The sequence below is a fragment of the Anser brachyrhynchus genome, assembly GCF_964034855.1.
Source record: "Anser brachyrhynchus genome assembly, chromosome: 3".
Lineage (NCBI taxonomy): Eukaryota > Metazoa > Chordata > Aves > Anseriformes > Anatidae > Anser > Anser brachyrhynchus.
The window spans coordinates 51,199,572-51,212,193 of NC_137696.1; the positions used below are offsets into that span (position 1 = coordinate 51,199,572).

Consider the following 12,622-nt stretch of genomic DNA (forward strand, 5'->3'; position numbering starts at 1 on the left):
TTTCCTATTTTCTTTCTATTTTCTTTCCTCTTTTTTTTTTCCTTCCTTTTCTTTAACAATCCTGTTCTGGTGTTTTTACAAAACATATTTCTCTACAGTGTTTCCCTCTGCTCCCATGGGAAATGCCGTGCCTTTATTTTATTTACAGCAATAAACTCTGTTTTGTATATCATCAGGAATTAAAAATCTTACAATTTGAGTATTACTTGCAGTTTGTGTGTTGCTTCCAAGGGTTTCATGAAATTTCAGGAAGAAGAGTAAACCAACGGTCTGTAGGTTTAAACGTGGTAATCAGGAATATCTATCTCCACTTGCAAATTATTAAAAAATGAAACAAAAGTGAACAAAAAAAAAACCACCAAAGCTGAAAGCTACAGGAATACACATTAAAAGTGTGTTGATTTCAAAACTACAAACTTTTTGGATCAAAGTAGAAGGAAAAACGAGTTGCCTAAGGCAGTACTGACAAGGAAGTAGAATCAAGGACTGCAGGAGTCAACTGCCAAATGACTCTCTTGTCTGACTACATAACTGAAGAAATGTTGTGCTAGTGTTCTTTTGCAACATAACGAGTTACAAGTCCTAAAACATACCTTTCTTGAGCTTGAAGAGTTGATTTTTGGGGGGGAAAAATATGTTGTTTTTCTTTTCTCTTTCATAATTTCAGAGTGATAAATTGGAAAAAAAAAATTGCAAGCAATAACTGTATCTGTAACCTCTGGTGGATTAATACAGATGTTAAGCAGAATGGGAGGTGCATAGCAAGCCTGGTCTGAAGATGGCTGTGACACTACTGGCTGATATCCAGCTGTGGCAAAGCTCTCCCCTAAACTCAGGCTGAGCTGCTTAATGTGACTGCTCCCCAACTTGGGCACTCACAGTGAGCTCAGCCTGTGTAAGCTGGAGATTTTTTTCTCATCTGGTTTGCTTTGACCAATACGACTAGGGAGAGTTTCTGCAAGTGGCTGAGTTGATGCAAATGTTTCCCTCTAAATCTCTTGGTTTTACCCAGCATGAGCAAACACTTTGCTCATAGTGCATTGACAGCCCAGAGTGTTTGCATTCCAATAGTTGTCCTCTGCATTCAATGTTTTTCTTCTCTCCTCCCTGCCCTGTGGTTGTTTTTTTTTTTAATAACTTAAAAAACAAAATGTAGTTAGAAACAAATGGATACAGTGGAGGTGCTCTGAGTAGTAGTCATTACACCAGTCTATTTCCATTACCTTTTAAATGGGGTCATATAAAAAGATGGATTTCATCCCACCTGACATTCACAAATGTACCTAAATGAACTGTTTTAGTTGTTTCCAGGGGAAAGAGCAGGTTGTATGAATGATGCACTCACCCGTGCCTGGGTTCTGCTTGACAGCCAAGGGGTTCGGTTTTACTTGAGAAGAAAGCTGAGCGGGTCAACAGCGCTTCATTTTTTTAATGAAAAATAAAGAAAATACATTGTTTATGAGATCAGATCTTAAGGTCTGAGGTGTTTATATAATCATTCATATCCTTGAAATTTTTCTTCAGTTAATATGACAACAAAGTTAATAAAATAACCTTTGTTTTGATTCTCTGAACAATTCACGTCCCCCTTTGTGGCTGTTTTGGTCAAAAATAAAGAGGGAGGAAGAGAGTATATTCTAAGTACAAAGGCAGAAGATAAAAGCATCAGTCTGTTTCTGTTCCTCCTACGTAATATTGCCATAGTAACAAGGAGATGGATGTGGCTGTTCATCACTGAAAGCAGAGGTAAAGCAGACGCTCTTCTTATTCAAAGGAATATTAGTAAAATACAGATTCTTAACATGTCAATAATGAATTAGGAAAAAACTATCTGCCTTACATAGCACACTCTGTAAGCTAATAATAAAGTGCCACTTTGAAAGAAGAGAGAGCAATTAAGGCATTTAGCAAACATTTATAGTGCTGTAAATCAGAGCATTTTATCTTCCACACAAAGCCATGCAGAGTTGCAAAGTGCAGCCGCAGATAATATATTCTGACATTAAATTTACATGAGCCCAGCAGCTCACTCTCTTCTGTCTAATATATTTCTGTCGTGGCAGTTGGTTGTGGTTATTGCCAAATATTTGTACTGCAGCACTGACTACTTGTGCTCTAATCAAGAATAAAGTGGGTAAACTATTTTCTATGTTTAGGACTCGTGGTGTCTCTTAGATCCCAGTGCTATTTTTTAACCATTAAACAACCCCCAGAGCAGATGAAGTTATATTCCAAGTATGCGCATCAGGTAAAAATATATATATTTGAAACTTCAGTGAAAAATGTTCAATTGCACCCGATTAAAACTGGAGAAAAACAAAAAAGTGCATCGATCTTGGTGTACTTGATGCGGCATTTCCACATTTTGTAGCAATGATTTGATACTTGTTGCCTTTGTGTCCAATAACAGCCTTTTTTTTTTTTTTGGTGAGGAATATTTATCTGCATTTGATCAAATAATATGTTACTTTGCACACTCTCTCAAAGTGTTGTTTGATTCGAAAGTTACTTTTTTCTTATTTTTCTGCCTGAAGTGTGTTTAAAATGAGGACCTGAGGAGTGAGGCAGAACTTCGTTAGCAGCCACAGCTGCCTCCTGGGGCGAGGAGGTGGGACACGGCAGCAGGAGCAGCCATCCCTAAACTGCAGTGCTCTCTGCCAGCCACAGCTTTGGATTAAAACACAACAAGAACTAGAGCTGGAGGTAACAGATCTGGGGCAAGGGAAAACGTCCTCAGACACCTGGGAAAATGATAGATTTGGGTCAGAGCCAGGCTGAAGGGACAGAAAGGCTCAGCCAGGAGGAGCAGAGCTGGAGGCTCTGCTGCCGTTGGAGCTGGCAGAACTCAACAGACACTGTTGAGAGAGCCGGCAAACCTCTGTGAAACTCGGAAGTAAGTGGTTGTCCCAGCTCTCCCGGGGTCGACTCGGGTAGCAAGTGACAACCGGGCACTACAGAGTCACTTCCTTCGCTCGGGTCTGCGCCAGCACCCAAACAGTCCTGCTCCTGCTGGCGGCTGGTGTGGGTGGCAAATGCGATGCACGCAGGGTGTCGTTTCTTTGAGAAGCTGGGGGAAAGGCGGCATGCGCTTTTTCCTTTCTGAAAAGAGTACCCTAGGAAGTTATACGCACACAGAGATGCTTCTATTGAGAGGAGAAGCACACAAAAGTTAGGTCTTCAGTAATTCATCCATCCACCTTACTTGTGGACTTGTACAGGCTTTTTCTAAGTGATCTCAGCTCCATTTGTTGTTTAGGATCTTCTCTTCCTTATGCAGCTTAATTACCGTCCTAGGAGTTTGTAACCCTTTGCAGTGATGGTTTTTACAACAGTTCCCTGCACCAGTGTATGGAAAATTCCCAAACCCCATCTAATTATGTGGCCTGTTTGGTGATGTTGGCTTGTTCTGCTTCATGTTGGCCATGTTGCCTGGTAAAAGGCTGGCAAACCTGAGCTTCTGCTTCCTGAGCATACTAATAGGGTCCTTCTTTCTCGCATCTCATCTGCTGAGGAATCTGTATGTGTGAAGGGAACAAATAAAGCTCATGCGACTCAGTCTCTTTTCACGGTTTGAACAGTTGCCTAAGGGGTATTTTTATTGCTTGTCTGTGAGCAGTAAATGCTTTTTCTGTGAGACTGTGGCCTGACTTGTGGAGCTCCAGTTTCAAAAGCAGCTCTTCTATTTTCAGGGGCAACTTTTTGTATGTGGGAGACTGTGTGTTCATATGGAGGTGGGAGACTAGGATTTGGAAGAGGAGATCTTGTTTGTGGAATGCTCTTTCTTGTCAGATTACTGCAATTAAAAGAGAAACCACACAGTTTTAGAAGCTAGTGAAAAGTAATATTCCTCTCTACCTGGTTCATGCCATTGTTTTAGGCTAAAGTTATAGCCTCGTGTGCCCTCTTTGCCTTGTCTAGTAAAGAAGTAAAATATTTTCGTGTAATTTAGTCGACAGTGTGGTTGTTACATTGCTCTCCTGGAAGGTAAAGGGATGTGCGCTTGAACTCCTTCATGCAGAGGGAGTGAATTAACTACTAGTAGCCTGTTACACAAAGTTTACCAACTTTGGACAGTTTTCTCAAGCAGGGATGACAGAACAGTGCATCTGTTTAGGAGGGAACATTGGCCCTTGTTTGTTAAATCAAGATTTATAGTGAAACATCCAAGTGCAGATTTGAGAAACCTTCTTAGGTACTTTGTTACTTCAGGATTTTTCTTTTCCCCTCTACAGTCAGGGCATGAGAAATGTCTGTGTACCTGTGAGAGGGCACATCTCCAGGACTTAAGCCTCAGGCTCGTTGAAGCATGATGGATGTGGTTGTTGGTGTCTGACTTGGACTTGTGAATTCCGGACTGTGAGCTGAATGCTTTAAATAGTGGATGGAGCAGTGCCAGGTGTTGCCTCAATTTCAGTGTATGTCTCTTTAGACTTCTGTGGATTTGGGCCCTTGATATATATGTTTTTGATTCAGGTGATTTTGCAAGCCTAAGATCTGTTTTTAATCCTTTTTTTTTTTTTTCTTTTTTTTTTTTTTGTGGCGGGGAGAGGAGAATGATAAAGTACTGAAGTTAGGACTACAAGGACTACAATGTGTACTTTTTGTGGGGCTCTGTTTAAATTCTTTAGAAAAGGTAGCCAGCACATCACCTACCACAGAAGAGAATGAAGCAGTGTTGACACAAGGCAGTGTTATTTTGCGTGGATTCAACATAGCACCTTATGTACAGCAGGCAAATAATTCAGCACTCAACTAATCAGAAAGACCATTCACATGCCATCTGGCAGATTCCTACTTGGATTTAAGAGTGCATTTACAGAGACTTCTCAGCAATTGTGTTTACTCAGGGCAAAGTTTAGATCGTGTAAAAGAAGGACAGGTATCTCAACATATGTGTTTGATTATTCATCTTCTGAATACCTTTTCTGTTTTTCCTGGTGTGCATGCCAGGATGCTACACAACATAAATCACCTTTATGTGATGGCAGTCTTGTATTGCTTATGTTACTTCCTTTTCCTGCAACAAACACTTATTGATTTGTTGCTCACCTGTTTTGAGACTGAATTCCCCTCAGCTGGTACTGCGGGAGGTATGGAAACGTACAGTAAAAGACATGTTGCATGAAAAATCTTAAGTGATGTAGGTGAAGATTTGTGCTGCACAAGCTTAAAAGGAATCTTAGATTGTCTTGGTCCAGAAAGGTTTCTCATGGTGGTTTAATTGTTTTTTTTTTTGTTTAGCTTTCTACACTTTTTCAGCACTATGGAGTTTTCAATCCCCTTTGATGTTGAATCAGGAATAAACTTCCGAACTGTGTCGGTAGGGAAGAGGTAAATAGGCACAGACTCACAATACTCCCTCTTCAGCAGAACTAATCTATGTCTGCTATTTTAACAGTGTCACTGAGATGTGAACTCAGCTTCAGAAAGCGTATAGCATTGTCTTGGAATGGTACTGTTGGGAACCTCTGTGTGGGAAGAGGCAAATGGGGTATCATCAGGGAACTGCTGCAAGATGAAAATAGAAAAATAGGGCTTATATAGAAAAATATGAAAAAAAGTAGGCAGGTGCACTACTGCATGTTGTGGGTTTTGCTGTCTGACTTGGACTTGTGAATTCCAGACTGTGAGTTGAATGCCTTAAATGATGGGAAAGATGGAACGGTGCCAGTTGTTGCCTCAATTTAAGGGTATACCTCTTTCGACTTCTGTGGATTCAGGCCCTTCATTTATATGTGTTGTGATTCAGGTGATTTTGCACACCTAAGATCTGTGTTTAATCTTTTTTTTGGGGGGAGGAGGGATAAAGTACTGACATTAGGACTATGGCACAAAAGGACAAAAAGTATCTTTGTCCATGGCACTGTTCCATTTCTCTCTCATAAATCTGTCTGTGTAGTTTTCAGTAGGATCATCTTGCCTCTGAAGAATATGACTACGTGGACCATCCATCAGTCTCTTCCTTTTTGAGGCAGGAGATCCCTGTGTCATTCAACATTAATCCAGTGTGGGAGAACGTTCATCTGAATCAATAGTGCAATTGGTGCTTATTCAACTCACTGCTTTTGATACGACTGTAAAGGTTTACTTCACCTCACTGCCCAGAGCACTACAAATGTTGGATTTAAGTCAGAAGAGGAATGGGTTAATTATCACTACTGATTTTAAGTTTCTTTCCTTAGCCCTCTCCTCCAACTAACAGAATGCTCTCGAAGCCATAAGGTACGGTTGGTGTTTTTCTTCACTCCAGGCACTGTTACTGCCTAATCCTTGGGGGTGAGAGCTGGGAGGTGCTGTGCCAAGGCTGCATTCTGGTCTTCTCAGCTCAGAAGGTGCCTGCAGACCTTTCTGCAGGGTGGGAACAGCCAGGATTATGCATGTTTGCTCGTGTCCTTGGTAGCAAAGGATCGCTTACAATGCGGGCAGGATTCTCCCCACTGTGAGCAATGTGCCTATTGAGCACTACTCTGGTGTTTAGCCAACAAGACGGATTTTGCAAATGAGCAGGAGGAAGAAGTAGTGGTGGTTTTTCTTCATGTTTTTTTTTTTTTTTAAACAAAACAAAGTTTCTTTCTGTATGCCTGTCATTTTTATTTTGCTGTCTTTTTACTTGTTGCATCTGCTTCCTTTTGCTGCTTGTTAGACACACATCAGATATGCAACGACTTTCAGAATCAGTCACTGGCATTCTTGAGATTTCATAGCAACAAATTGCACCAGTGGGAGAAGGAAGAAGCAAAGTTGCACAAAAATGTTTTCGGTAATGACAGGTATCCCTGTGAGATGGTAACTATTTTCTTTGCAGATTTCCATCTCTTGCAAACGGGAAAAGTGTGTTCAGACTTAGTCTCACATAGCATTTGCTAGAGGCAAGTGAATGTACATGTTCTTAACTGCTTTGTGTTGCCTCTTGACTGGTGTGGGAGCTTGCAACACCAGAAGTATTGCCACAAAAGCTATGGAGTTTTTATGGCTTGGGAAAACAGGATTGCTTTCTGAAGGGTCTGCATCTTGGAATGACACTGAAAAATTTAGTGAGCCCTGGGAAGTATCTGGCTAAGGCAGAAATGGATGCTGAGCTATTGGTAGTTTAAAATAAACCAAGAAAAAAAAAATCACTGATAGAATTCACTAAATTACATCAGATTTTCCTGTATGTTGTACTTGAGTACTTTAGTTCCCCAAGCCAGAGCTGAGATCATAAGTCAGTGCCAGACAAAGAGCTGACTTACTTATGTGTCTGTTTTACTGCCACAGGATATCCCTCCAACTCCAGCTGTTTCCCATGTCCTGCAGGTCCTGTGCCATATCTGCCCACCTGTATGGATGTCCCTAATACACTGTAGCATCATTCATGGCACAAGAGGTTCTGCATTTCAGCGGGATTTATAAGTTGTGTTGGAGCAAATCTTTGTGGTTTGCTGGTGCAGCCTGCAGGATTTGGGCTGTAAAAACCTGTTCTGTACAGCAGAATAGAGTATCTGCTGTGTTAACTGGTTCTTAAGTATGTACTATGTCAATTTGCTGGAGGTGTTTGAGAACCAGAAGCAGGCTGTTGGTTTTTGAAGTACGTTTAGCATGCAAAAGTGTGTTAAAGCTCAGTTAAGTTCTAACATCATTCTGGTTATCTACTGAAATTGTAGGTAGGGTTAAAACCCAGGCAGGCATGTTGAGGTCAGTTACTAAAAGCCATACAAACAGCATTGACGCTACTTGTTATACTTTTAAATGGTTTGTTAGCCTGTGCTATTGCTTAATAGTAACAAAATGAAAAGTATGAATTAAAATCTACACTCAAACAGATGCATGAATGACGTACTTTATCAAAGTTCAGAACGGTATATTGGCAAAGATAAGCATCACAAAAAGAGCAGTGTGTATCCATTGCCACAACTGTACAGCTGCTCTTTTCTGACACTGATATCTCTTCGTGCAGAATAACCACAAGCAGGAGGGGGCTATCAAAGACAACAAAGAGAAGAAGAAAAACTGCAAATCAGCATTTAGTGAGGAAGACAAGGAAGGTGTGATTAAACAAGACCTGATGGATCAGGTAAAGCCATTAGAGCAGGTTTTCAGGTAACTGACTCTGCTGGATTTAAAGATTTAGTTAGTAGTGAAACGTCTCAGTTGCCCAAAGGCTGGAATTCCCTTGTGTAGTACCCTGGTGCAAGGGGAGTTCCTCTGTTGATGGAGTGCCAAAGTAATTCCTTGGTTTAGGTGATAAGAGAACTGATTCTGATATTACTGGTAGCTGTGTTTCATTTTACCTGTGGTAAAATTTATTGTGGTTATTTTACCCGTTTCTTTATTTCATTTGTTTATCCTTTATCTCTATGTGGGAAAGAGAAAAAATGGACCTTTTAGCCTAATGCCGAAGACAGTCCTCAGAAAAACACTCTCCTGTTGTGCATTCTTACTAAAACTAAGGGAAATGAGGTGAGACCTTTACGTGTAGTATCTTGCTATTACAGTGCTGTGACGTTATTTTCAACAGACAGATGACAGTCTGCAGAGCAAGGCTTATAGGGAGTTATTTTGCCATTTTTTTGTGTAGAGTATTCACCTGTGCATCAAACAATAGCTGACCTTTGTTAACCTAAAAGTTAGAGGGACCATATTCATCAGTATTTATTTGTGTAATGACATATGCAAATACATGGTATGTCAGAAGAACTTTTAAAACCCTTTTGTAGTCAGTGTTGTGGGATGCTCTCTTAATACCTTCTTACAGTTAATACTTAACTCCAGCATTTCCTCTAACAGAGTGCAGAGGGAAATCAGGGGTTGACTTCCCTGCGTCTCAACTCAAGCGTTGCTGATAACTAGAAGAGATTTGCCTGTAGTCCAAGTACAATTTTTAAGTTTGCATAACAGTTTTATGCAGTAGCACGACAGCTATAATTTTGTAGTGCCAGAGATAGTAATAGTATACAGTTAAAAGCCACCTTTCATTCTATTGAGAGTTTGAATCTGCTTTTCTTCCAGAAAGCTAAGTCCTGTGACTTCTTTTCCTTCTTGTACTCTGTCTCTGAGTACGCACTGTTATTTAGCATATTAGGTAGCTGTAATCACTTCTCTGTACACCTTTGTTGGAGACGTGTGACATAAAGGAACACATAGATTAAGGCAGTTAGTAATTGAAACTCACGGAGACTCGGGCAGCATATAGAAACCAAGAGTAAGCTTTGCTCAAAAAATATGTGTGCATGTAGTGAAAGCGGGCTTCAAGGCACGCAGGTTTCTGAAGCTCAAAGGAGGGAAGATCTCTTGCTGTGGGTATGTCCTTCCTGGGTAGGTGGGTGGGCACCAGGTGTTACTGAATCAAAGCCAGATCAATGTTGCCATCTGCTGGGGAATCGCTGTAGTTGCCAGAAGTGTTAAAAATATATATATAATAGATATATATTTCGATATTTATAGTTATAGATATTAGCTAGTTATAGATACATAGATATTTTTAGATAAATAGATATTTGTAGTTACATAATACTGTGGTGTTTGAAAATATACGGGTAATAGTGTGTGCAGACTAGCAGTATATCACCCTCTGAAAAAGAAAACCCACCTTAATTCTTCCTCGTTGAGAATAGAGAAAATAAGCTTCCAGAAACTGAGGAAGGGAAAGAGTTCATGGACTAAATCTGCTGGTGTCTTCCTTTTTTTTTCAGGAGAAAACCACCACCATTATAGGCAAGACCCCATAAACAGTTATTACTGGTCTGTGACTTCTATACGCTTCTTTGTAAACTATTTTGTATGAGAATATTATGAGAATAATATGAATATTATTATATTATATAGAATATTATGAGAATAATATGAGAACGTATGCTTCTATTCACTTATTCCAGACATTCTGGGAACAGATCATCTCAATTTCCAATTTAGTCAACAAGTAGTTTTATCAAATGGAAGTTTTAGTATGTATCTGCTCCTAAGAATTCCACAAGACTACAAGGAAATAAAAGGTATGCATCTTCTTGGTACTAGTTTCTTTTAACAAAATCATGCAGATAAGTTTCTTAAATATATATGAGAGATCAGTCTGTCTGTTCCCTCTTAAAGACACAATGAAACAAATACGTGAAATGACTATTCAAAGGGCTTTTATAATTTAAAATAGTTTCAGCTTGCAAAATAAGTCAGGCTTCTACAGTTCTCTCTTTAACTTTCATCTGTCCAGGTTACATCTATCTATATATCATGCTTTATTAACACACAAGTATTTAACAAAATACCTGCCAAGCATAACTTACTTGATGAGAGAGACGTTTTTTTCCCAGCACCACCTTAAAGTATGTAGGGGTCTCTGTGGGTGGAGAAATGTTAAGTATGCGTGCTACCAAGACTTCCTGAGTAAAGAAGTTCAAAAACAGAGTTCAGATTCAAATTTCTGATTTTGGGCTCAAAAAAAACCATGAACAGAAAAAAGAAAAAAAAAAAGGAAAAAAAAAAGGTGTGAAGCTGGGGGATTTGAGGATATTGGGAAAGGTAACATAACAAGAAGGTTGCACTCTATAATTATTACTCTTAGTAAGACTGGTGTGTTCAGTGGAGGATCGATGTGTTTTCTGTCACTGGAGATTAATACAATTGTCAAGCTAGGGAACACTGTTGGAAAGTCTGGTTGCAAGAAACAACTTACTCAAAAAGAGTGAGAAATCTGAGTAAGGGATGCAGTTTGATGGCAGATGTCAAAAAAATGCTTTTGTAGAGCCATTAGTTAAGCAGAGCTGATGTCAGACAGTGTGCTTCCTTCAACAGAACAGAGCAGTGACACTTACGAAAGTTTTCCTCTGAATCAAACCACTGGACATTGTCACATTAACAACAAAGAAAGTAGATTTTTTTTTTTAACCTTGCCTTCTAATGCCTGAATGTTAAGCCTTAAAAATTTATTTGTCTCTCTTGAGATTTCCATCTGTTCTTATGATATGACTTTGTGCTACAAGAAGAGAAAGGACAAATCTCTTCCCCCTACCTCTACCTCATCAGGTGGATGAAATGCTTTGGATTAGGAGAAGGAATTTGTTTTCAAAAAGACTTTACTTATATTTTGTCCTGAAACCTTTTTCCTAATCTAAATATTTTACAGATGCTCTCCTTTCAAACAGACACAAACTTCAGACTGCCTGCAGAGCTGTAGACCTGTCCTTCTTTTGGTACAGGAAAGAATTTCAGTTCAGTTCAGCTAAAATGGACAAATCAGCGCTGAGGGCCTGGATTATTAAGTTTAGGCTTCAGCATAGATGCATACATGTTTCAGCAATTTATGCATAATAGTAAAGACTAAGCAGATTTAAAAGCACAAAAATCACCATGTATAACAGTAGAATAAAAGCTAAATTAATCAGGCAAAAGGGAAGGAAGGCAGTTTGCAATGGTAACTACAACAGTAACTTTTTTTTCTAATGATAGATGCAAAGTATGTGAGATGAAAAAAACCAATTATCATGCAGTCGCTGAAAATGTAGCCTGCTAAGAGCAAGAAGTTTGGTTTTCTTCCCTTTTTTATTCCTCTAATATGGTATACGAAGAAATTCTGAAATAAATCTTTTTAAATAAAACAAGACCTTTTAGTAACAGACAGAATTAAACTGCTGTGCCTAGAAACCTCAGACAACCCACCAAACTCCAAACAGTTTTTATAGCTTGCAATTCACCAAATGCCAATTGTGGAAATCTCCTTCCTGTCTGTCACTCAAGTTGCTAACACTGCCATCCTTTTATGGACTCTTCCTCCTCAGTAGCTGCTACTTTTTTTCCTCAGAAGAGGAGAAAGTCCTCTGAAATGTTCACTGTTAAACTCGTCTCATTTTCTGTAAGAACTGGGGAACAATCCTGCATGGAAGTTTTCACTCCTCGTGGTATTATTTTGTTTAGATATGAATTTCCACATGCTGTCCTGGATTGTTATTGCCCAGCTTGTGGTTCTGCGTTTACAAAATCTTGTTAAGCTGGCTCTCTGACTGGAATATAGTCAGAGCAGTGATCTGAACAATATTTTGTTCACTTAGTGCTAGCTCGCAGGCAGAAACAGCTCCCACCTCTCCACTTTGTCCTGTTTACCCTTAGCAAAGCTTTCTCTGTGGTATCTTCATTTCTTCACGCTAGTTATTCCACTTGCAGGGTCTGTGAAGACATGAACGTGTTGGCCTCTGGAATAGATGCCACAAATCAGTCTAGCACTTCTTTCTAATTTTAATGGAGATGAGCTACTAGTTGTAATTTCTTGAATCTCTCAGTTAGGATGTAGAGAGACCATAAATCTTAAAGCAACAAACATTCCGAAATCCTATGCTTTGAAGTGAATAGGAGCTCCTGGGTCATCAGCACTTTGGGGAAACAGGCCGCTTAACTAGGTGTCCAAAGCCATTACAACCCTTTTTTTCTTTTTTTTTTTTTTTAAAGCTTTGGTCACTGTTTAAGAAAACCTGCAACAACAACAACAACAAAAAGTTCGAACATTCGAACAGTGCAAGCAGCAACTTTGCTCAACATCCTGAGACAAAGCCTCTGGATATCAGAGCACAAAAACTCATCACTCCTGTGCAAGCCAAGTATTTAGTTTTGTTTTACTGCTGGTCTTAAAATTTGAGGTTTGCTATATTTATTATTG

General features: G+C 39.5%; 1 protein-coding gene across 1 annotated transcript in view; it reads left to right on the top strand.

Moving 5' to 3' along the window:
* The window catches only part of LOC308193608 (uncharacterized protein), a 51,749-nt gene that overhangs the window by 4,088 nt on the left and 35,039 nt on the right, over positions 1-12,622 (top strand). The window contains exons 2-6 of the mRNA XM_080588489.1: positions 7,937-8,053; positions 8,348-8,439; positions 9,855-9,971; positions 10,917-10,998; positions 12,415-12,602. Of these exons, the coding sequence (XP_080444615.1) occupies positions 7,937-8,053; positions 8,348-8,439; positions 9,855-9,891 (246 nt within the window). The 3' untranslated portion in view covers positions 9,892-9,971; positions 10,917-10,998; positions 12,415-12,602. The remainder of the gene's footprint in view (positions 1-7,936; positions 8,054-8,347; positions 8,440-9,854; positions 9,972-10,916; positions 10,999-12,414; positions 12,603-12,622) is intronic.